At 42.4% G+C, this 27,013-nt stretch overlaps 1 protein-coding gene across 1 annotated transcript; it reads right to left on the bottom strand.

The window, feature by feature from the left end:
* Positions 1–5,188: 5,188 nt before the first annotated feature.
* LOC111832698 (basement membrane-specific heparan sulfate proteoglycan core protein-like) lies at positions 5,189–8,459 on the bottom strand. Its single transcript, XM_072717096.1, has 3 exons — positions 8,258–8,459; positions 6,130–6,480; positions 5,189–5,974 (listed from the first exon to the last, which is right to left on the bottom strand). Exons 1-3 carry the CDS (start codon positions 8,457–8,459, stop codon positions 5,856–5,858), a joined length of 672 nt encoding a protein of 223 aa, XP_072573197.1. The 3' UTR covers positions 5,189–5,855.
* Between the last annotated feature and the right edge of the window lie 18,554 nt (positions 8,460–27,013).

Genomic DNA, 27,013 nt, shown 5'->3' on the forward strand with positions numbered 1-27,013 from the left:
TCTGTCAAGTTGGGGGGGGGGGGGGTTATGGGTCCCCATGAGTTATTATGTATTTTTTGTATTCAGGGCCCCCTATAAAGTGCAGAGCCCCCTGAATCTGCCAGGGCATCCATTCCCCAGGACTTAATGACTACAGGCTAGTTGACCTGACCGCTGTGGTCATGAATGTGTCTGAACATCTGGTCCTAGTCTGTCTGAGCACAATCACAGGCTGCTGAACCCCGTGCAGTTTGGGTATGGAGTGATATGACATGGTATATTCCGGCATCCCAACAGGCCACACACCAGCACCGGAGGTCTGTTTGTGGCCCTTAGCCCTGCCTTCAATGCCATTGTTCCTGATTTGCTGCAGGTTAAACTCTCCCAGCTTGCTGTGCCAGACTCCATCTGCTGGTGGATAACAGACCTCCTGACAAACAGGAGACAGCATGTCTACCTAGATAGACAGTCTAGTGGTAACAGTGTAAACATTCATTTATACATACTTATTCATGGCCTTGAATTGTCTTGCATGTTGCATGTCACACCGGAGACTCACCCATCAAGACAAATTCCTTGTATGTTTAATATCTTTCTGATTCTAACTCCAGACACACAGAGTGGAGGACAGGGCTGGCCCTGCCTATAGGCGACACAGGCGATGGCCTAATGTGACGTTTAATTAAGGGACGCAAAACAGCAAGTAAAAAAAAATTGAAGAAATACCTCTGATTATAGATGTGAGCTCGCTAGTTAGCAGCCAGATTCCCTGTGCTACTGAAATTATTTTTAATGTAAATGAATTGACAAAATTTAAAACTGAAGGTATAACAAACCACTTTTGCCTGCTTGTGAGCTAAGAGGGAAGGTCTGCTCTGAAAATCCTTGCTTAGATGGTCACTTTTAAAGCCTTGCACAATCCACAACTCCAGAGCCGCTCATACCAACTTATCACTCTCCCACCGGTATACAGGAAATGACGCATAACCTACACATATGAAACAGTTAAAATAGAGGCAAAATACTCAAAGGAAACAACCCTTAATCAAATAAAATTCTTTTGCATTCTCAAATGTAAACAATATTAAATATAACTTAATGTTACAAAGGAAATTAATGAACAACAGATTAAATCTATTGAAAATGAAGCACTAGCCAATGGTAATAAAAATGGAACCAAATTACAATTCAAACAAAGTTTTTCAACTGGCAGCACAGATACATAGGTGGTGTTTGGCCTTTGTGATAATGGGGAAACGTGATTCTGCATTTGCCAGCAGGCAAGTGGGTTTTCGCTGGCAGTAATCTCTGCCACGCCCTTGTGCCTCTGCACTTCATGGGAAAGTTTTTCATCAGGTATCTTTCATTTGGTCTCCCCCAGCGTCGCTCCCATTCCTCCCTGCCACACCTGACCCTCTTCTCTCACTTTAATGCTTAAAAGGAGGTTGCCCAAGTCTGTTTTTCGCTGTTTGGCACCTGCTTGTTCTTCAGGATGACTGTACTCCACTGGTGGAGGGAGGAATTTAAAAAGATGTTAAAAGTTCAGTTTGTTTAGGAACTGTTCTTAGTGTTCAGGGATACACACATACACACGTGTGCAAAGGTCATCTTGGAGAGAAGTACCTTCCTGAAACTAAACCGAGATAAATAACCTGACACATAACACACAGAATCTTAATGCTTAGTCCTAAATGACACACTAATGTCCCGTTTGTGCTGTTTCAGCAGTTTTACTGTATTATGTACTTTCTGTTTTTGAAGAAGGGTTATTGTAAATTGTGAAGTCAGGTTTTGCACACACTTTGATAGGTGTTTCATAGGTATTTTCATGCCCTAATAACAAAATTATTACAGTATAAAATGGCCGTACAGTTAAATTTGATGGGTGTTTTAATGCCCTAAGAACATAAATGAAACAGGGAAAAGAATAAGTCTGTGTTGTTGATGTATAAAGTCTGCTTGCTTCTCAAGGAGAAATATCCTTCAACAAAATCCATTTCATTTTTTTATTTTTTTTTCATGTTTGGCAGATTTGCAAGCAGGATGGGAGCTTTATTGTGCCGACACTTTTATTTTGCAAAGTGGAGCTTCGGATTTAAGCTCCTCTTGTTACTTGAGATATACGCTTTAGTCACCTTTTTAGATTATTGCGCCATTAAGCCAGAGCCAACAGAGAAAGTTTACTGAAATAGGAGAGATAAAGAGAGGAAGAGAGGAGGGAGAGAAAGAGGAGAGGGAAAAAGAGAGAAAGAAGAGAGGGAAAAAGAGAGAAAGAGAAGAGCGACAGAACAAAGAAAAAGAAGAAAAAAAAGGGGGGGTCAGATAGAGAGAGAAAAACAGGGAAAGAACAGTAATACATGACAACTTAAGAAAAAGTGGAGCAAAAGGAAAGAGTGACAAAAGGAAGCTTCTGCATCTTAGTGCTGGACACTGTGTCATCACACCAGCTGCTGTATCTGAAAAACAAGATCAAGGTGCATAAAAAGTATACAGACAAAGAAACCAGTGGTACCATTATGACAGAGAATAAGCTTGTGCCAGTATCTGCTTCTGGAATTAAATACATTAATACCAAAGAAAAAACATACATAAGCAGACCAACAGCAACACAGTCTGGATATCGCCATACCAGTGTCTGCATCTGAGAAGAAAGGTTGGAGGCCACACACACACACACACCCCCAGACAAGAAGGGGAGAGAGGGATAGAATAGGGCAAGAAAGCCCTGGGCTTTCTTGTATGTGCGTGTATGTGTGTGTGTGTGTGTGTGTGTATGTGTGTGTGTGCGTGTCTATGTATGTGCGCGTTCTATGTGTATGTGTGTGCGTGTGCATATGTACGTGTGTGTGCATGTGTGTATGTTTGTGTGCTGTGAGTGTGTGTATGAGTGTGCAGGTTAACATGGAATGATTCCCAATGAGTGTGCGAGACCACAACAACGCCGCCCGAGACGGCCAGGAGAGCCCCGAGCGATCATGGACCCAGCCGCCCCACAGCGGACAGGTACCCGGGCCTCCCACCACCGAAGGGCTGCGCGTCCGCCCAAGGAGGCAGAGGGGGGAGGCACCGAGCGCCCCCCACCGGCGAGCACGAGCCAGGAGCCCCACGGCCACAGGCGGCAGCATGCCGGCTCCCCCCTGGGGGCCCCGCCAGCCCCGGGGAGACCTGCACCCCCCCAAGAACCCCCACCCGGGGGACCAGGGGGACGCCCTGAGGGTCACCAGGCACCCCCGCCCCTGGCTACCCCGACCTCCCCCAAGCCCAGACCCCCCCCAACCCTCCCTCCCCCAAATCCCCTCACTATCACCCCTGCACTGCCCCATCATCCACGTGCATCCTCAGATGATGTTCCCCACCCCCCCAGATCGTAGGTGAGCGGGCACCCCACCGGAGGCCAGCAGCACCCCAGAGATGCGATCCTCCCCCACCAGCCCCCACAAGCCCTCAATGTCTAAGGTGGAGTTAAAATAGAGGGGAAGGGAGCCGCGCCGTCCAGCTGTGGGCTGCCAGGGCAGCCGACCCAGGACTTACACAGCTCCCCTTCGCCCGCCAAGGCCCTATGTGAAAGAGTGGTGTGACATGGATGTATGTCTAAAGTGCAATTAAAATAATAAATGGGGGGTGAGTGGCTAGTCACCCTCCCCCTTCCCTCTGTGTGCTGCAGTGTGATGTCGTAGGTGTGGTGCCTAAAGTGGAATTAAAAGAGTTGGGGGGTGACCAGCTGGTCACCCCCCAGTACCTATATGTAGTCTGGTGTAGGTGGGTGTGGGCTGGGGGGGGGGCAGTGGGGAAACGCAGCAGGGCAGCGGGCATCAGGCACGACATGCCCGGATGCGCAGCACCAACACCCACGGGGGCATCACCCCCCCGCCGCATCACCCCCGCCCAAACCCGAGGGGGGTATCCGGAGTCTCATCTGTGCAGGCCTCGCCGATGAGCCACTCTCACACAGACACCCACATTCACCAGACAGACTGACCTGGGACCTGCACCCTCTGTGCCCTGCCCCGGTGCCCACCCCCAAGAGGCCAGCATGCCCAGGGGCTCCCAGAGCGACACCCTAGCCAGTCCCACATGGGAAGGGGTGCCCAGGAGGACACAGGCCCCCCCGGCACAGACGAGGCCCCCACCCCAGCAGCGGGCCACCCGGAACCCCACCCTGCACCTGCGAGGCCCTGGCCACCCGCCCCCCCCCCCCCCCCATGCCCACCAGGTAGACGACCGCAGCCCCCCCACCCCGCCAACCCAGGACCGACCCACAACCCCTAGCTTAGGAACCTCATTGAGAACAAATAGTTAATTTTGGGTAGAACCATCATTTTAATAGTGGCCACCCTCCCCATGAGTGATATGGGCTGGGTTTTCCACCGTATAAGATCGTCTTCTATTGTTTTAAGAAGTGGAGTATAGTTTAATTTTTGCAGGTCTGACAGTCTGGGGGAAATATTTATACCTAAATATTTGATATTTCCTGATTGTAATGTAGTAGTGGGTGCATTTTGAAAATCGCAGTTTATAGGCAGAACTGTGGATTTTGACCAGTTGATGGAATACTCAGAAATTGATGAACATCTTTCTATGACTGAAATTGTATGAGATAGGGAGGATTGAGAGTTAAGGAAGATTAATACATCATCTGCATAAAGACTGATCTTATGAAGCTCATTTTTCATTTCAATACCTTTAATATCTCTGTTTTGTCTGATTTTCTAGTTTAGCTTGATGGCCCGAATGGCCTCCTCTCGTTTGTAAATTTCTTATGTTATTATTTTCTTATAGCGGCTGCTAGAGGTTCAATAAAAATAGCGAAGAGAGAGGGGGAGAGTGGGCAGCCTTGTCTAGTACCCCTCTGGAGAAGAAAGCTTGGTGAAGTTTGGTCGTTTGTCCTGACTGATGCATTAGGAGAGCTGTATAGAATTTTAATCCAGTTAATGAAAGATGATCCAAACCCAAATTTATTTAGTGTTGCTAAAAGAAATTTCCAATTTACCCTGTCGAACGCCTTTTCTGCGTCTAAAGAGATAATTGTAGTTTCTAGTTTAGTGATGGTAAAGTAGGCTATACATGAATATACCCTCTTCTACACTAGTTTATGCATACTATGACAAATGCAGATCCTGTGAATAGCTAAAATAAAATAGAATAATTGTACCTTAAAACAGCAAAAGTTCATATTGTTTTAATACAATAACTCTAAACACACAAAATGAGTAGCTGCTTCCAAAAATATAACCATAAGCTTACAGATTGTAAAACCTTTTTCTCTTTGAACTATATAATTTTGCACACAATTATCCAAAGCAATGAATGATTTCTACCAGTTTACCCACACTTCCGAAATTAAGCTGTTTCATTAACATACACAAAATATAATAGATTATTATTTACAATTCATTCCCTAACATTGATAAATGTATCAATTTAAATGAAAAGTTGCATAGTATATATTACATTAAGTAATGGAAAAACAGAATTATAAAAATAATTTTGAGTATGGTTTGACCCACTTGTTTCATTTCACATGCTTTGAGTGAACTGTCAGGCTTAAAAACCAATGGAAAAGGCATTCCTGAACAGTTTATATGCAGAAAGTATCATTGTATCATTCTTTGTTGCTAAGTAAGAAGTGACAAATTAATAGATAAAACATCACAGACTCTATTCTATTGCTACATGACAGAATTAGTTTAATGGCAGATATTAGATTGTAGAAATCATGCAAATATTTTTTTCAGACTGAACATATTGATTAAAAAGTATTTAAAATTGATTTAAAGTAAAATGTGAAAATTGTCTTTTGCAAGGTATCAGTTTCTACGATAACAGCTTAAGCTGAATGAAAATTCCACCAAAGGAATTTGTAAAGTACACATTGGCTAGGATACCTTGACTGCGCCATAGCAGAGGGTGAATATCAGCAGAGCACAGAGGAGAATTCCAGCTCTTATAATGGAGAGACAGATAAGCACCATCATCTCTGAAGAACAATGGAATCCTGGAGAAAAAAAAAGCCTAATGTAACTGGCATGATGAAACTGAGATGATGTCACACTGCAACGATAATAATGGATTTACACTCTCATTTCTGACTGCTGGATCTTTTTGCATTTGGATTTTTAAATGATTTCATTGACTCTTTTTAATGCTTACCGTCTATATCCAGCTGTGTGCCGTTCCCAAACAGCACCTCCCCACACATGGCCACAGCGCAGTAGTAAGTCCCAGCATCAGAGAAGCTGAGGTTCCTCTTGGGGAGGCTGTAGACACAGCTCCGTGTAGGAGATCCAGCCTCAGGGCTCTTCTCACACTCATCACTCCTGTTTCCGTGGCTGTAAATGACTCCTGGAAGGGATTCTCCTGATCCATGTCTGAACCAGTAAACACTGTGTTCTCCTGCACAGCTCCCAGTCTCTATTGTACACTGCAGGCTCACAGAGTCTCCTGGCTGCACTGTGTCAGACACAGGCTGCTGTACCACAGTCCTGCTGTTGGAGTCTTTACCTGAAAAGCAAAATGTGGATGATGACAGGTTTTTGAGAGAAAGGATGGAAAATACAGATCCTCAAAGATTATTGTTATTGATTTTGTTGAGGTAGTCATCCAACAAATCACCAATTTCTTAGAGAAAAAAAATAATTCTTGTCTTTTTTTCTAATTGTATTACCCTTTATTAATATATATTCTTATCAGGATCATGCAAAATTCAGAATTTATGAACTGTGCCCCATTCCATTCATGAATTGGAATATGAATTGTAAGAAGAACAATTTAATCGTTTCCACTTCAAAAAATTAATTGTCTAAAGTGTAGATTATATTTGCATAATTTTCATGATTCTATCAATATCCATTTGGTTTATGTTGCCCCTTTTCCACAGGAAGGTATTTATTGTTTTTGCATATTTAGCTGTTGATGTGTGTTAGTATTTTTGAGGATTCTGCTCTAGTACCTGCATGGTTTGATTCAAGAGCCAAATGTATTATCTTTGCTTGTTACTGTTTCCTGATTAATAGTTTGTCTCTTTTTTTAACATTAAATAAAAAGTATACATAGCAAAAGGAATTACTTGGTTTCATGTAGTTCCTCCTATTTATTTTCTATGCGTAGAAAAGTAAGTTTTTCTGTTCAACCATAGCATTACAGCAAAAAGTCATTATTCCAATACATATGCCTGATTTTTCATTATTATTTTATTTAGTCAGCATAATATCTGCAAAGGATTTACAATTTAATTTGCAATATTCTGTCCTGAAATCTTTTCCTGCTACACTGAAGACTCTCTCAGCATGTGCAGAGGAAGCTGCAGCCAAAGGGTTGGCATCCTCTGATAAACATGGTTGGCTCAGGTAACACTGACATTATGTGAAGCTTTCATGACAGGAACAGGGACTAGTTTGACTTTTGAAGCAGTAAAAGAGTTTGGGACGTTTCTTAGGTTAGAAACTGCAGTCACTGCAGCCAACACTAACGTTTGAGGAGAGACACTCAGCTTTTCCTATGAGCAGATCAACCATGGTACACAAAATGACAGTTTAATTTTTATTTTAGGTGACACTTCAAATGTTGCATTATTTCATCCTGAACAAGATATTTTTATAACAATGATACATAACAATGTTAATGTGCTTATGTGTAATTCATATTTAAATAATAGACTGTATAGTTAAAAGCTACACCTACAGTACATATATGAACTTATTTGAATCCAAATCCTTTTTCATTCTGCTTCCTTAAATTCAAATATGAATTGCAATGCCACATGCTGTTTTCAACCACAATTCAAATTTAATTGAGATTAACAAAATAAACTGAAATTTAAGGGCCATTCTCGAATATGATCTGAATGGTGCACAGTCCTGATTCCTGTGTTAAATCATGTTCTTTTCTGAGCGAATATACACTGTCTGCTCAGACAAATAATGTCAAAAATAATTTTCTGTTGTTGCTGAAGACTTTTTCACAGTCCTATATATAGCAACTCAAACATTTTTTATTACATCTTTTTTAAAGAGGCTGCAATGTGTAACATTAACATCTGTATAAAGAGAAGGTTAGGCTTTTGGCTGAAGAACAAACTGTGTAATAATAATAATAATAATAATAATAAAGATTTTGTTTAATGTTGCTTTGAAAAACATTTATGAAGCAAAGCAGACAATCAGGTATCTTTGCTAATTTTATATTGACACAAAACTCAACTGTCAAAAATATTTTACAGGGAATAATCTTACTGACAGTATAGTAAAGCAAATATGAAAATACCTGGAATCTCATTTACCTGTGATTATGACAAAGGTTCCATTCCCAAAGGTGACCTCATGAAGAAACACAGTAGCACAATAATACACTGCAGAATCTGATGGCTCCACATTGGAAATGGTGAGGTTAAAACTCCCCTTTGCATTCTGTAAGGAGTAACGTTTTATATTTTTATATTCCTTGAAAAATTCACCAGATAAAAGATCAACTGCCTTCGCCATGAGCTGGGGCTTCTGACCAACAGCTTGCTTAAACCAAACAGCAAAAGAACCATCTTCTGGACAGAAGCATGTCAGGGTCACATTGTCTCCAAGCTCAACCCTCATCAGGAGACTGGGCTGAACAACATCCACAGCCAGTGCAGTGTCTGGAAAAACAGAAAAACACAAATAAACGTGACATACATCATAATAGTAAGCAAAATAACCATTAACTATGATGGAGATTAAATGACCACTTATTGCACTGATCACATCGTACAGGATATATCAAAATATTAAAATCCAAAAATAATTTATAATTTAGGATCCTACTAATAAAAATGAGAAGACCAAAGAGTCTGAACATCTTTGTGGTTCCACTTGTTTAGAATAAACTGCTCTGCTGCTAAGTGAGAGGTCATGGTCGTGGTCGGGATGAAAGGGCAGGAAACAGAGAGGTACAAGATACACATCAGGCTGATCTGATTGGCTGTTCACACAGGAATTTAAATAATAGTGAAAAGGCATTCTAACCTACACTTACATGATGTTTATTAATTTACTCCTTAACTGGCAGTTAAAATGAGAACAATTGTGTAGGGACAGAACAGAACCAGAGGAAGGAAAAATAAAACAAAATCAGAATAAGGCACAAGGAACTGGAACCAGAACCGCTCCACCTCTCAGACGAAGAATATCTCACACCGGTAAATGTTCCCTGAAGCTAAAACTGGGAGAAGCAATTAACTGCATGGGCAACAGCTGCGAAGAGGCGAGACCGAAAATAGAAAACACCGGTGAACTAATAATGAGGACCGAACCAGACTGGCTGGGATTTACAGGCGGGGATTCCCTGGAAGGCGTGGCTAATGTGACGCAGATTTTTAACTCAGAACTGGGGCAGGTGTGGGTTGTTACAGACAAGAGACTAGGGGCAATAATTAGTAGGTGAGGTCAAGTAATAGATACAGAAGCTTCAAACACTAAGGGAAAGTAAAACAAGGAACACTGAACATACTACAAATGGAGCAAAAACAAGGAACTGTAACTGAAATACACAAACACATTATAAAAACCACAAAATAAATGTTAAATTACAACTAGTTCAAGCTGGTTTCTGGTCAGCTACAAATTCACAATAAAAGGGGAGTCTGCATGATGGCTGACCGCCGAGCCCGTTAAGTCACACAGCAGCCAGGGGAACAGGAAACACTGGGAGTGAAGGACATGGGATGGCAAGCGACACCTGCTGGTCAAATAGGGAACAGACATACCGAAGGGACAGGACAAGCACTGATCCTGACAATTACATGAAATAAATGGTTTACTTAAAAGTAGTGGTTGTTTCTAATGTGATATATGCCATAAACCGCCGGGACAAAGGAGGTGGGCTATTGTTTTGGCGTATCGGTGTAGTTTCTTATGAAATTATGTGTGAAGTTTAACCTACGAGCTATTTGCTATCTCCCATACTTATTTTGATTACTAACATGTCTAGTGAGAATAGGGAACTTTTTCATAATAAAAAGGATTACTTTTCTATTAATGTCCAATATGTGTGCGAAAAGTATATCAGCATAGGCTATGGACAAAGCAGGGAAGGATTTTAGTCAGATAATGCTGATTCAAGACGAGCGAGGTGTGGTCTTTAGTGAGTATCAGTGACACAATTTACACAAAGTGCTACAGGGCTGACATCATTGTGTAACTTTTGTTAATGCAAGTAGATTCACCAGATTTGTGCCTGTGCTTACATGTCACCAATGTGTTGGACTAGGGCTAAGTGATATGATAAAATTTCTCCAAGTTGAATATAGCCGGTGGGGGGGGGGGAGTAATGTGCCTGCCAACTGGCCTGCACACTACTTCCTTCCCTTTCCCTTTCCTTGTGCAGTTCTTGTACCACCTCAAACTGGAACCAGAACCGCTCCACCTCTCAGACGAAGAATATCTCACACCGGTAAATGTTCCCTGAAGCTAAAACTGGGAGAAGCAACTGGCCTGCACACTACTTCCTTCCCTTTCCCTTTCCTTGTGCAGTTCTTGTACCACCTCAAACTTGTTCTTCACCTGAAGTCCAAACTCTTCCCTGACACTGGAGATCTTTAGACGGCAGACATCTTACTTCACTCTACACTGTGTTGTTTCTTTCCAGTTATTCTTCAACTTCAGCTGCATGCTAGCTACTACTAGGTGGTGGTCGGAAGCCACATCTGCTCCTCTTCTAACTCTAACGTCCTGAAGGGATCTTCTAAACTTCTTGCTAATGCAGATGTGGTCAATCTGGTTCTCTGTCAAGCTGTCCGGTGATACCCAGGTGTTTTTGTGGATCCGCTTGTGAGGAAAGATGCTGCCTCCGATGACCAGTTTGTTGAGTGCACACAGTTCCGTACATCTCTCTCCATTATCGTTCATCACTCCCAGCCCGTGTATCCCCATGACTTGTTCATATCCTGTGTTGTCGGGTCCAATCTTGGCGTTGAAGTCTCCGATAAGGATGACGATGTCTCTGGCTCGAAATGTCTCTACGATTTTCTGCAGTCTGCTGTAGAACTGGTCCTTGTCTTCTTCATCAGAGTCGTTGGTTGGAGCGTAACTCTGGATGACGTTGAGTTTTATCTTCTTGTGTTTGGTTCTGAAGGATGCTGTGATGATTCTGGGGCCGTGCACCTCCCATCCAATCAGTGCCCTCTGTGCTTGTTTGGACAACATGAAGCCTACTCCCTGCGTATGGGATGCGTTACTCTCTTCATGCACGGAGTACAGTAACAGCTCTCCTGTCGTCAGTTTTCTCTGTTCGACTTGTGTCCATCTGGTTTCACTGATGCCCAGAATGGTCAGGTTGTTCTTTTTCATGGCGGCAGCTACCTGTGCTGTCTTGAAGGTCTCGTACATGGTCCTGACATTCCATGTGCCGATGAGGGTTCTCCTGGTCGAAAGAAGGGTGGTCGGCTCGGTGGCTTCCTTTAGGCTTTCACCATGTAGCATCATGCGTCTCCTAGTTGTTGGAGATCCTTTATCTTCCAGGAAGTTAGTCTCTGTTTCTCTTTTTGGCGTTTCTGTAGTGGCTGAGGTTTTACGAGCTGGGGTTGCTAGCCCCACGCCCAACCCTCCTCCTTTTTCATCCGGGCTTGGGACCGGCAATGGCGGACTGAAAATGAAAGCAGCTATAAATCTTCATCTACATAATGTTTCTGCCCTTTTCTTTGCTATTAATATATGGTGCTGCTTCAATTTTGGGGCAATATGTTTCAAAATTGAATCAGTTTTAGTTTGTATGCACAATGCTTTTCTAAAATTAGAAAAAGATCCATCAACCGTTTTCGAGTTGATGTCTTAAAAAGCAAAGCATCTCCTGTGGCAGTGGGAATACCATATGTAATACGCTTTATAGAGATTAACATGTATGTCAAACAAAGTATTTAATGGTACACCAATGACGTCTTAGACATAAAAGCGAATACGACTGGCACCCCCTAGTGGCAAATTGAAGATAGTTCTGTCTGAAGCAGCTCAGCAGGAGACTTGGTGTCAGCTGCTGTTACAAACTTGGTCCTGCTTGGTTTGAAGGCTAAAGGCATAAAAAATTAAAGGGACATCTACTGCACGACCCCCACCCTTGATGATGGTACAAATTATCATGAAACCACCTGGCTGGCCCCAGCAGTACCCCTAAGAAGAAGACAGGACAACTATTAGTCGTGTACTCCACAAATCTGGCCTTTATGGAAGAGTGGCAAGAAGAAAGCCATTGATGAAAGAAAGCCATAAGAAGTCCCGTTTCCAGTTTGCTACAAGCCATGTATGGGACACAGCAAACATGTGGAAGAAGGTGCTCTGGTCAGATAAGACCAAAGTTGTAGTTTGTAGTAAATGCAAAACATTATGTGTGGCGGAAAACTAACACTGCACATCACCCTGAACACACCATCCCACCGTGAAAGATGGTGGTGGCAGCATTATGCTGTGGGGATGCTTTTCTTCAGCAGGGACAGGGAAGCTGGTCAGAGTTGATGGGAAGATGGATGGAGCTAAATACAGGGCAATCCTGGAAGAAAACTTGTTAGAGGCTGCAAAAGACTTAAGACTGGGGCGGATGTTCACCTTCCAGCAGGATAGTGACCCTAAACATACAGCCACAGCTACAATGGAATAGTTTAGATCAAAACATATTTGTGTGTTAGAATGGCCCAGTCAAAGTCCAGACCTAAGTCCCATTGGAAATCTGTGGCAAGACTTGCTGTCTTGCTGTTCACAGACACTCTCCATCCAATCTGACTCAGCTTGAGCTATTTTGCAAAGAAAAATGGGCAAAAATTGCAGTCTCTGTGTGTGCAAAGCTGGCAGAGACATACCCCAAAAGACTAGCAGCTGTAATTGCAGCGAAAGGTGGTTCTACTAAATATTGACTCAGGGGGGTTGAATACAAATGCACACCATACTTTTCAGATTTTTGTTTGTAAGAAATTTTGAAAACCATGTATCATTGTCTTTCCACTTCACAATTGTGCACTACTTTATGTTGGTCTGTCACATAAAATCCCAATAAAATACATTTAAGTTTGTGGTTGTAACATGACAAAATGTGGAAAAGTTCAAGGGGTACAATATGAATACTTTTTCAAGGCACTGTAGATTATTCTGTGTGAGCCTCATTAAACAGTCTGGTTTGTAGAACGTGGTTTGTGCAGTGACCGTGACATATGAATCAGTGGCACAAGACGTCCAGCCATCAGGTGTTACTGCAGCTCTTTAGGCAATGACTCGGCTATCTGTGTCTCACTTTGTCATACAGAACAGGGATTCATTTCTCGGTGACCAGCTTCCTATTTGCAGAGGTGGAGCTTTCAGGTCCAGAGAGTACAAATCCAGACCAAGATTTTGTTTCAACCAACCAGTTGAGTACTCTGTGACTGCAACTCTTTATACTCAACTGGATTTGTACTCTCTGGAACTGAAATCTTGTACTCTCTGGAACTGAAACCTCTGCCTATTTGGTATGTGATACCTTACTCCATGATTTGGAATAAGTATTGGAAGTCCTCAACACTATAAGGCTGGATATCTTTACAAATAAAGACAGCAATGGCATTGGTTATTGCCTTAGAACGTGCAGAGCTGTTAGCCACCAGGGTGTGAAAAAAGTCTTCTTGTTAGGGATACCGCTAGTACTTAACTCCCTGGGGTCGGCGGTCCCGCAGGCGGGATCTGACAGAAATTTCGCCAAATCGTTTAAATAACTCTGCGAGTTTTTGTCATACTGTATACATATTTTAAAAACACCCTCAGAAACCTTGGATGGTCTACTTTTCAAATATATATAGGTAGAAACTAAATATATTTTACAGCTTCGTGATACGAATAGAAAGAACAAGAGTGACTGACTTAACCCTCCCACACCCTTTAAAAGCGATAGGTGAAAACACGCGGTATAGAAAGACCATATAAATAATCATTTTTTTTTTAATATAGCTTGAGCCTTAGTGTTCATTGTGCCCCAGCAGGCTTTCTGTGCTGGAGACGCTACTAATGGTGGTGTTTTGAAAGAAAGTGGGGCTGGACGAGATCTTAATCTTGGATCTGGAACAAGCAACCACATTACAGATGGCTATTTTATCCATCCATCCATCCATCCATCCCTCATCCAGCTGCATGCATAAATATTGTGAATAACAGTATTAATTGTTAAAATAATAATTATTTAGAATTTCAGCCTAATTCCTCAGCCAAATCGCCATTTAAACCAAAAATAATTTCTATAACTTTGATAGAATCATTAAATACTTTGTTTGACATACATGTTAATCTCTATAGAGTGTATTACACATGGTATTCCCCGGACCCCACTACCACAGCAGATGCTTTGCTTGTTAAGACATTAACTCAAAAACGGTTGATGGATCTCTTTCAAATTTTAGAAAAACATCCCACGTACAAATTAAAACTGATTAAATTTTGAATCATACCACCCCAAAATTGAAGCAGCACCATATATTATTAGCAAAGAAAATGGCAGTTTTTACACTTTAAATATCATTCATTTTTAATCTATATTAATCGCATTTCATTTTGCATGAGCAAACAGACTCAAGAAAAAAGGGAATATATATGCTTTACATATAAAACTTTGTAGCAACACGTCCACAGATAAGTTGGACGGTATAGTGTGTGCGACCGATTTAATGAGCCACAAATGAGAAGTAGTGCTTAAACAGTATAAAACTACAATTTTCCCTTCTGTTGATAAAGGGGCGCAGCCATCTTGGATTCTGAACTCGGGATCCTCTGTGCTGCTCCAAGATATTTCTCGGATCTCCGAGAAACAGGAGCATGCATGTCGTCACTTCCGGCTTCAAAACTGGAATCCGACTCGAGGGCAAATGGAACGCACCAAAACTGCCCGAAATGGGTTGACAGAGACATTTCAGGGATTTTGAGTCATGCAGATGGGTTAATTGCGTTAAAAATTTTAATCAGATTAATCATGATGATGGATTAATCTGCGTTAACCCGTTCATTTTGACAGCCCTAATTTAAATGCATTTCTGTGAATGTTTCCCCAGTCTGGTCATTAACATCATTACTTCATTTCTTTCTGTTATTCCATGTCCCGGAGTGTATCCACCCCGAATAAACCCCGTGTTCACCCAACTCCCTGGACTCCTGTGCCTGCTTCCCTGCTCTGTGCCTCCGAGAACGTGACAGGTATTGTACGAATGCTGATTTAGAAAACATTACATTCTGAGACAGACGCCCCCAAAACTGAAGCGATGCAGTAAGTTAAAATATATTTGGTGGATCTTATTAATACTTCACAGAAATATTTTGTGGATGAAGATTTATAGCTGGTTTCATTTTCAGACAAATGGTCAGAAAATGAAGCAGCAGTACTGTGTGACTGCAAAGAAAGTAAATGGCAGCTGTGGAAGACACTTGGTCTTGTGAACACAATAACTCTAAAAGTATTTTACAGATCTATTTCAAACTATGCAGGTACATTTTAAGTGTAAAAGACAGATTTCCTCAGGACTGAAGCAGCACCTCATAGTGATAGCAAAAAAGGGCAGCTTCAGACATTTGAGCCCGTTAGTGTGATAACCCAAAAAGCATTTTACTTTTTCAACCATGTCAGACATGTTGTAATGGTGAAGATCTGGACTGATTCAAATTTTGAGATTTACTGCACCAAAATTGAAGCAAGAGTGCATAATTCAGCAGCACCGGTAAACTGCTGAAGACCTTGGTCTGTAATGATATACCTTCAGATTTTGTAATTTAAGTAACTTTTTATTTTCAGAATTAAAACCAGTTTTATCCAAATTACCAAGAATCGTGAGGTGCAACATCAGGCCGGGGGACCTGGGGAACATTGCTGCTGGCCGCAACACCTGGCGACAGCTGTGCTCAGAGGGGACCCAAACACTGGAGGAGGAAAGGATGGCTAGGAGACAACAGAGGAGGCTGAGGAGGGGTAACACATCCATGGCTACCAGCAACACCACCACCACTTTCACATGTCCCTCCTGCAATAGGACCTGTGGATCCAGGATAGGGCTATACAGCCATCAGAGAACTCCCCGCTGAAGGTCAGAAGTGGACGTCATCATCGGATTCGATGGACAGCCACAAGCAAGCATATTTTACTTAGAAACAAAATGTTCATGATTCTTACCAAATCTGGCCTTCAAATCGATCTTTCATTTTCCACAGAATAATAAAAACGGTCACCACCGGTACCGGCAATATTAGACAAAAATACATCTGATTTTCTGATGCAGAAATATGAATATGCAAGCAAAAATGTATCAGCTGATGCATTAAATTTTGGGTACAACAATAATTTTGTCTGCTCAGTTTTTGCTCTGCTACATCTCATTTTCTATACTTCCGCGTAACTTCCCCATTGGCGCCAGTGCTTGTGTTCAACCAATCAACCAGCTATCGCGGTGTGAAAGCACTTATTTCTGCAGACTCTTATCTAGATCCAATCTTCTCCAGATTGATCCCCCTGATCCGGTTTATTTCCGGTTTTGTTCGGTTATATTGTATCTTCGAAATAAATTATTGTCCACAACCTTGAAATACCTTTAACAACTTTTACTGGTAGAATCCATACACACGCTACAAGATCTCCGGCACGGCAACTGGATTCTTCCTAACCACAAAAATCTCCCTCTCTGCTCTACGTCTACGTCACTGCCGGCCCACTGTTTACCATGCATTGACAATGTAGGAGTGCCATCTGCTAGACAGTATATTTCTTACACTTAACTGTTAAAGCACACAAGAACTCCATGTTAACAGGTATGATATCACAGGTTCAATAAATCCTCTTTTGTTTCTTTCCTACACCTGCTCCCCAAGTCTTTTGTCCCAGCGGTTTATGGAACATATTACATTAGAAACATCCAGTAATTTTAAATAAAGCATTACTTTCATGTAATGGTCAGGATCGGTCCTTGTCCTGTCCCTTCGGTATATCTGTTCCCTATTTGGCCAGCAGGTGTCGCTTGCCATCCCATGTCCTTCACTCCTAGTGTTTCCTGTTCCCCTGGCTGCTGTGTGACTTAACGGGCTCGGCGGTCGGCCATCATGCAGACTCCCCTTTTGTTGTGGATTCGAGGCTGGTCAGAAACCAGCTTGAACTAGTTGTTATTTCACATTTATTTTGTGGTTTTTCATGGCTTATAATTTGTTTGTGTATTTCAGTTACAGTCCCCTGTTTTTGCTCTATTTGTAGTATGTTCAGTTTTCCTAGTTTTATTTTCCCTTACTTTCCCTGATCACCATGCGTGATCCGCATCTGAGTCCTTTTTCCCGCACCCTATCCTCACAATTAGCTGATTAGAATACTTGCAAAATATCAACTCTGCATTATAGTAGGTTACACTGTCTTGGACGCTATGGGTGCGAGGCTTGGGAACAACCCAGGATGCCATCGCAGGGCACATACACCATTCACACCTACAATGGCATAAAACGTCTCTTTAATTGCCTGCACTCGCAAGTGCCTGGGGAAAACAATTGCGAATTGCCTGGCAAACTGTACTCTATATATTTTCTGCATCACCTACAGAATACAAAAAAGTGCCGCTTGCAAAAGGTGATGCACATTGTCTGTGTGGCTGTGAGAGCCAGACTTCACCTAGTTGGACTTCTACTATATAGAGCTAATAAATCTTTAAGATATAATATTCCATCTCGGCTGAAGCGGCATCTTTCGAAAAGAATATCATCCAGCAACAATAAAGAATCTTGCCGATCTCGCAAAACCCTCTGAATTTGAAATTCCCTTCTTATTATTTGTGCACCGATTGCAATTAGCCGCTCATCTAGGAACGGCGAGCCCATGACTGATTGGCTTTCCATGCACGGACACTGATTATGTGTGCGAGCTAATCCTTGCTTACACAAAACAAACCTGCTCTGAGCAGGTTTGACGATTAGGATGTGACTGTTATGACAATACACCCAGCAAGAGTTTCGAAAAACCGACAGATCCAGGATCATGCCAAATCGTCAATAATTACAGTACATCTGGCTAAACGAGTAATCCACGTATGAAAAATACCGCCCTGGTGTTTATTTCTGTAGCCCCATCTTATTTTCCTTTTGTCCCTTTTGGTAGGATGTTATCCCTGTAGCTGGTGGGGAAAGGTAGTTTCCAATTAAAGGGGTTGGGACAAGGCTTTATAAGATGGTGGTAGGGGTTAGTTTTTTTGGCCCATCTACCTGTGCACTCTAGGAGTTGGAGATCCTCAGATGTGTGAGGACTAGAGGCCACAGTTTTTTTTTTTTTTTCCCCCTTGTCGTGTCCGGCAGTTTAGCAAGCAGGATGTTAGTCTGGGTGCTTTATTGTGCCAACACTTTTATTTTGCCAAGTGGAGCTTCGGATTTAAGCTCCTCTTGTTACTTGAGGTATACTCTTTATTAATCGGTTATATGTCATTGCGCCACAAAGCCGGAGCTGACAGGGGGGGTTAGTGGGAAAAAAATAGAGAGAGAAAGTGAGAAAGGAGAGAAAGGGGTGAGAGACAGAGGAAGTAGAAAAATAAATAAATGCATAATAAAAATAAAATAAGGAGGGGGGTCAGAGAGAGAGACAGGGAAAGAGAAATATACATAAACAGTAGAACAAAAAAGAAAGAGTAATAAAAGGACAGCTTCTGCATCTTACTGCTGGACACTATCATCACACCAGCTGCTGTATCTGAAAGATAAGATCCAGGGACACACACAAACAGTGTACACACAAAGAAACCAGTGGTACTATTATTACATGGGAATATGCTTGTGTCAGTATCTGCTCCTGGAATTAAATACGTTAATACCAGCGGGAAAAAAATAAAATAAAATATATATATATATATATATATATATATATATATATATATACACACATACATACACACACACACACACACACATATATATATGCATACATACATATGCACAAGCAGACCACCAGGAACACTGTCTAAATATTGTCGTACCCGTATCTGCATCTAAGAGGAGGGAGTGGAAGCCACATATCAACTTTCACACATACTCTCACACACACACCCAGAAAAAAGGGGTGAAATAGGGGATGAGAGCCCTAGGCTCTCCTGTGTGTGTGTGTGCGTTCTACAGTAAGTGTATGTGTGTTGATATGAAAGTGTGTGTATGTGTGTGCGTGTGCATATGTACATGTATGTGTGTACGCATACGTGCATGTGTGCGTGTACGCATACGTGTACGTGTGTGTGTACGCATATGTGCACGCGTGTATGCCTGTGTGGTGTGAGTGCATGTATGAGTGTGCAGGTTAACATGGAATGATTCCCAATGAGTGTGCGAGGCCACAACAACGCCGCCCCGGGGCCCCCAGACGGCCGGGAGAGCCCCGACGGGTCATGGACCCAACTGCCCCACAGCGGCCAGGTACCCGGGCCCCCCGCCACCGGAAGGCTGCGCGCCCACCCAAGGCAGGCAGGGAAGGAGGCACCGGGCGCCCCCCACCGGCGAGCACGAGGCAGGAACCCCACGGCCACAGGCCGGGGGCCGGCCACGCAGGCACGGATAGAGCCCGGAGCCCGGAGCACCCGCCACAGTTAAGTCTGATTGTTGCACGTGCTTCCTTTTGCTTAATAGTTATTTATATCAGTTCTCTTTCAAGGTTTTCTTGTTTTTTCCCTTTTTCTTTGTTTCTTGTGTGCTTAATGGGAGGAGTCAGAGCTTAAGATGGCGTAAAAATAAATCACCAATCCCAGATTTTTTGGATGTCTTTTGTTGTCTTTTGCCCGATCCTGAGGCCTCTTCACACTTTATCCTTCAACACAGATTGATAACAAAAGACTGAGACTGTGCTGAGCTTGTCTGAGAGAGATGATTAGCGAAGCCCTCGCACAGTGTCTCAGCACTCCATACAAAGATCTTTATATGCTCAGTATCTGTTCCTGTTTATCTAATTGTTCTCATTTTAAATGGAAGTTAAGGAGTAAATTAATAAACATCATGTAAATGGACTGCATTTATATAGCGATTTTCTACTCCTACGAGTACTCAAAGCGCTTTACAATTTATGCCTCACATTCACCCATCCACACTCACATTCACACACCAGTGACAGAGGCTGCCATGCAAGGTGCCAACCTGCACACCGGGAGCAATTTGGGGTTCAGTGTCTTGCTCAAGGACACTTTGATGGGGTCAGGAGGACCTGGGGCTCGAACCTGCAACCTTCCAGTTACCGAACGATAGCACTACCTCCTGCACCACCACACCACATGTAAGTGTAGGTTAGAATGCCTTTTCACTATTACTTAAATTCCTGTGTGAACAGCCAATCAGATCAGCCTGATGTGTATCTTGTACCTCTCTGTTTCCTGCCCTTTCATCCCGACCACGACCATGACCTCTCACTTACTGTAGCAGCAGAGCAGTTTATTCTAAACAAGTGGAACCACAAAGATGTTCAGACTCTTCGGTCTTCTCATTTTCATTAGTAGGATCCTAAAATATTAAATTATAAATGATTATACTATCATATATCCTGTATGATGTGATCAGTGTAATAAGTATTTGAATTTAATCTTGCTTACTATAGCTTTTTTCTGTTTTTCCAGACACTGCACTGGCTGTGGATGTTGTTCAGCCCAGTCTCCTGATGAGGGTTCAGCTTGGAGACAGTGTGACACTGACATGCTTCTGTCCAGAAGAAACAACTTTTGTTGCTTGGTTGAAGCAAGCTGTTGGTCAGAAGCCTCAGCTCATGGCGAAGGCAATTAACTTTTTGCCTGGTGAATTTTTCAAGGAATATAAAAATATAAAACGTTACTCCTTACAGAATGCAGAGGGGAGTTTTAACGTCACTATTTGCAACACGGAGCCGTCAGATTCTGCAGTGTATTATTGTGCTGCTGTGTTTCTTCATGAGGTCACCTTTGGAAATGGAACCTTTGTCATAATCACAGGTAAATGAGATTCCAGGTATTTTCATATTTGCTTTATTATACTATCACTAAGATAGTTCCCTGTAAAATATTTTTGATAACTGAGCTGTGTATAAAAATAGTAAAGAAACCTCATGTAAAGCGTTTGCTTTGCTCCATAAATGTTTTTCTAAACAACATTAAACAAAAATCATTTTAAAACATTTTGCTGTTGGAATGACAATGTCTTTAGTGTTATTACAGACAGAAATAGCTGAAATATGTAAAAATAAGTATACAAGAATACAAATTAATAGGAGCCATTAAGTATCATTTTACTTATGTGATGTGGATTTTAGTTATGAGTGTGATGTTAAATATAATAATTATTAAACATAAATATATGATATACATACATATACAAAACCTAGAGAAGACTGCGGCATAATGTGACATGTGCCTTTATTTATGAAAACACTGCACAGTAACTGTACTGATGAAACAGCGGGATCCAGGGGTTATGTCAGTGTCTGGCTCAGTGTGGTAACGGCCCTGGGAGAGAAGCTGTTCCCGCCATAAATAGTCCTGTAGCGCCTTCCTGATGGCAGCAGCGCAAAGAGATGGTGGCGGGACTGTGATGGACCCCTCCTGATGCTACCCTAATACATTTATACATGAACATGCACTGCATCACATTAGTATACAGTTTGTTACATCTTGCTTGCTGTCAGTAATCTTCAGCCAAAAGCCTAAACTTCTCTTTATACAGATGTTAATGTTACACATTGCAGTCTCTTTAAAAGAAAAGAAATACAAAAATGTTTGAGACTAAATTTGACCTGCTCACCACTCATTCGACTGAGTACTTACTTCTAAAAAATAAATCTATGTTTTATATACATGGTGACAAATCAGATAAAATGTTGGCTAATCTACTCAAGGGCCCCGAAGCAAACCAGAATATTCCTAAAATTGCAATGTCGAATGGGGTAATGACTTCGGACCATTCACAAATCATTGAAACATTTAGGGACTTTTATTCCATGCTTTATACTTCAGAGACCCATACTGACCACAATGCAATTACAGATTTCTTTAGTAGACTTGACATTCCTAATATTTCATCAGATATAGTGAGGAAATTGGAGGAGCCCATCTCCTAAGAGGAGGTGGCACTTGCCATTTCCATAATGCAGTCCGGCAAGTGTCCAGGTCCTGATGGTTTTCCGGTAGAATTTTTTAAGAAGTGTGGTAGAAAAATTATAAATCAAGCACTTAGAATAAAAGTCTGGACCTCTTAGTTTGGTGAGTAAGGAAAATCTCTTTTATTCCAGCAAGTTCAGCAAAGCGCTCCCATCACACTCTGGCACTTGGTACCAAGTCACACCCGGCACACAGAGCAACCAGTAGATAAACCATAACTACCAGGACTTCTAAGTCCTGATTGGTCACAAAACATCAACAAACTAAGCTGAAACGTATAACAAACACAATTCTCCTGCTCCATTGGTTCACCTTGGTAGCAAGGTAAAGTCCACCCATTCTCTTACTTACTGGAGACAGCCTCGGCTTCTAGACTCTACATGAGATATGTATATAGATATTAATTATATGACATTGAATCACTGTTAATGTTTGGGTGTTCCATTGATTAATGATTAACACATTGACGTATTTTCCCTGAAAATACATGGTTAACATATGATTAGTATGATTAACATAAGTATGATTAACATGATGCGATCAATTGCGTAACATATTATATATTGACTACTACAACTATTTTATTAAGCTATAACTCTTTGTGCACCAGTTGGGGCAGCTTCGAGTCTCTTCCTGCAGGTGGTTTCTCCCCCCCTTTGCTCCACTGTCTGCCTCTCCAAGGTCCGAGCTTCTGCGAAGCCAACTGCAGGCAGCTATCACAAAGCGAGGTAACACAGTATTCAAAACAATCTCTTCTGGCCTAAGGCCTAAGACATAACAGACCCAATATGACTCCCTTCCCGGGCCTACTAATGTCCAATTTTACTTCCACACTCCCCCCTTTTGAACACGCGAAATCCGCGCTGTTCACACAGAATCAGAGTCCACAGCATAGTAATACTCCGGACAAAAGTGCAGCAGGGCGATGGGCGCAAGTGGCGGTTGGATGGACCACGAGTTGGCGTTGTTGGTCATACTAATGACGACTTGGGGCTGTGGGTCGTAGAGCCAGGCAGGGTGGAGAGGATCACCCCCGTATGGATAAGGGGAAGCCCGCTGGAACATGACCGAGTTCGCCTGGGAAGACAGAACACTAGAACAACACCTAAACAGCAAAATGATTAGCAGCAACACTACAAGCAAAATCAATATACCAAAACCTAAAGGTTTAAACACCCCAGATAAACCCGGAATCAGTGAGGAGAACCAATTGTCCCAGGTGATAATTACCTGGGCCGAACAAACCCATCCCTCACCTGTACTATTTACACCTACCAGCAAATGAACTGTAGTGAAACCCCAGTGATTGGACTCACCAGCCTGAGTCAGATAGAAGATTGGATTGATCCCAGCAAATACTTGTTGTAATTGGTCATGTGAGGCCTTAAGGGCCTCATCCACTGCCCGCGACTTAACAGTGATACCGGAAATGCGAAATATAGGTGGTGGCTTGGTCGAGGACAACGACCCTAGCTCGCGGGTCAACAGCCCAGCCATAACAGATATAAGGTCAGAGCATGTCCGATTTAGGACTGCCATATCCTGATAGGTGTATGGAACCCCGAAAAAGGCCACGCCGCAGAAGTGTGGGGCATATAATGACAGACCCAACAGTCAGAAACATTCAGCTCAGCAGTCACTCCTCGGGACAAAAGCTCCACAGCATTGGCATCCATCACCTCCCTTTTCCCTCGATCCAGAACCTGTGGTGGGTTTGGCACTGTCGGAGTACAGTGGGTGACACAGCTAGAAAAAGCGGTTCTCCAAAACATTATAGCATCAATCCCAAATATAACTGTCACAATAAAAACTGTTATAAAAAGGCAACACAGTTGTGACCCTCTCAGGGGCCAGTCTTGAAAGAACCACCAGGGTCGGACACGCGTCTGCAGTGGACCCGATGGACCCAGGCATCGATTCCCTCCACTTTCACTGCGTGAGGGGTCACCATCAGCACCTAGTGTGGTCCCCTCCATCTCGGCGTGTTCCATCTCTTTCTCCTCAGGTCACGAACCAACACCCAGCTCCCTGGGTCAAGTGGTGTCACAGCTCGTAGTGGTTCTCCCTCTGGAGTCCTCCAATTGGCACAAACCCGGTCCCAGGCTGCACCTATCGCTTGCCGCAATCCTGTAAGATAAGTCAGCAAATCCCCATCCACAGTTTCCAGTGTGACATATCGCGAGGGAGAAAAAACACGCATTGGCCTCCCAGTCAACACTTCAAAAGGAGCCAACCCTGTTTGGTGGTGTGTCCTGGCTCGCATGAATAACAAAGCCAGGGGCAGAGCATCAACCCAGGGCAGGCCAGTCGTCTCTGAAATTTTTGCCAATTTCAGTTTCAGTGTTTGATTCGTCCTCTCCACTCGAGGGGTGATAGGCGCAATAATGTTTCAAATCAATTTGCATCCAATGGGACAATTTAGCCAGGGTCTCTGCGACAAACGCAGGACCATTGTCTGTGGTAATTTTAGATGGAATGCCCCATCGAGAAATCACCTCCTTTAGCAGACGTTTAGCCTCTCTGTACCTACACCACTCACTCACTTTCTCAGACTCTCCGACCCAGGGTCCTAAATCCTTCCATTCTAATGACCCCTTTTTCTCATATGATACATGGGGGACCGAACCTCCCACGTACCACTGTTCCTGGCCGGCCGACAAACGGACCGATGCAGCAGACCTGTCTTCTGCCACATAGACCATTTTCCCTGCTTTCTAGCATTGTTTCACAACATTCTATTTCCGGTATGTTTAGAGTGCCCTCCTTTGGCCATCTACCCCCAGTCTGACGATTCCAATTTCTAAAAGCCTTCTTTAGTCTCAGGCCAGTAACCTGTTCCATTATCTGCCTTGGGGACGGTTTCCCCATTTCCCCTTTATTACACTGTCTCATTAACTCTCCCTCTATCTCTGAGTCCCTTTCAGGAGGGTGTGAATGTTTACTTGACGGACTCCCCATATCTACCCTTTAACAAATGGCGTTGAACACAAGACCTATGAAATATCTGTTCTGACCCTGATATCCTACAAACTCCCCTTCTCAAGGCAGCTGCTGTCTGTACAAAGCACGCAGCTGCTAGGTGGTCACTAAACTAAACAAGATACCTTGTTACTGGGTAACGAAAGAATCATAAAGAACTAAGTGTTATTCCAAACATTTAGTGTCCTAAAAGCAAATTAACAAGCTTATCCCAGTATACCAGTACATATGGAAGCCCGTTTCTACGGAGCCCCTAAGGTGACAAGAGAGCAGAAAAAAAAACGGCAGAAGAAAAAAAAAAAAGTAATGTTTTGCGTTATAACCCAAAACTTTTGCGATATAACCCAAAACCTTTGCGTTATAACTCAAAACTTTTGCGATATAACCCAAAACTTTTCCGTAGTAATGCAACAATAAGATCAGGTGACTAGCGTACTTTTGGTCATTCGAGTGCAACTTCCAAAGCCGCAGTTTGCATGACGTGGTTGATCCCCGCTTCGCTTATTAATCTAATTTAACGGTTAAAAAAACTTGAGTTCAGTGTGGTAAGATTTGATTGTGTAATTCATAATTAGTCATTTGTAAAGCAAGCCTTGGTAATGTACGTTTCAGTAACATTGCTAATTAATGCTAATCTGATGAGGTTGATTTAAGCCTAAAGAATTGTTCATTTTTTGTTGTTGTTTCATGTTTATAATAAATTAATATAAATCAAATGCTTTTTTCTCACATGAAGTCCATTTATTCTGCATTTTGCATACATCCATCGATAACCATGAAGCTGCCCAGAGTGCAAAAGCTGCTCACAAATAAAGTTAATTACATCACCCAAGTCGGAGTAGTTTTTCCGTTGGAATAATACCCTTTCACATAAAATCCTATTAATCTGCCTCAGACTTATGTGAACATCATGCCTAGATCCGAGAACAAACTGAATGTCCATATATTGTAGACCAAGATCAAAGTAAAATTCGATTAAACTATAGCCCTATGTTTTCCTATCAATTATGTTCCTTACACTGACTGATTACTCATATTTCCACTTCAAAGTCACAACAGTTTTGCCTTATGCCGCAAAAGTTTTGAGTTATAACGCAAAGGTTTTGGGTTATAACGCAAAGGTTTTGGGTTATATCGCAATGGTTTTGGGTTATAATGCAAAGGTTTCGGGTTATATCGCAAAAGTTTTGGGTTATAACGCAAAGGTTTTGGGTTATATCGCAATGGCTTTGGGTTATAATGCAAAAGTTTTTGACTTTTTTTTTTTTTTCTTCTGCCATTTTTTCTCTCCTCCTTTGTCCCCTTAGGGGCTCCGTACCTTAGGGGCTCCGTACATTTCTGCCACCTGAGAAAAAAATTATATAAAATTTAAGTCGAAATTTCGACTTAGTTAGGCCTATCTCGTTATTTCGAGATAGTATCTCGAAATTTCGACTTAGTATCTCGAAATAATGAGATAACTATCTCGAAATTTTGACTTATTATCTCGAAATAACGAGATAACTATCTCGAAATTTCGACTTAAGACACAGACAACAGGTGAGAGAAAGCTCAGCGTACACAAATGGATGCCCTAATTGAAGAGTACTTCAGACGTGGCTTCACAAATTGTGAAATTGTAGTGGTTTTGAAGGAATCACATGACATCACGCTAAGCCTCCAAACACTAGAGAGAAAGCTACAAAAGAACCAGCTTTGGCGGAGACGAAACAAGACAGGTGAAGATGAAGTGGCATCTTTCATTGAGCAACAGCTACAAACATCCGGCAGACAGCACGGCTACAGATGGATGCACCAGAAATGTTGGATGGCCGGGATCATTACCGACAGAGAAACTGTGCGTCAGTTGATGCGACTGATGGACAGGAATGGGGTAGATCTGCGCGCGCGCAACCGTTTGAGATGCCGTGCGTATGTCAGCCGTGGTCCAAATTATGTTTGGCACGTACTGTAGATGGGTAGGATAAATTAAAGCCTTAT

The sequence above is a fragment of the Paramormyrops kingsleyae genome, chromosome 10 (genome assembly GCF_048594095.1).
Source record: "Paramormyrops kingsleyae isolate MSU_618 chromosome 10, PKINGS_0.4, whole genome shotgun sequence".
Taxonomy (NCBI): domain Eukaryota; kingdom Metazoa; phylum Chordata; class Actinopteri; order Osteoglossiformes; family Mormyridae; genus Paramormyrops; species Paramormyrops kingsleyae.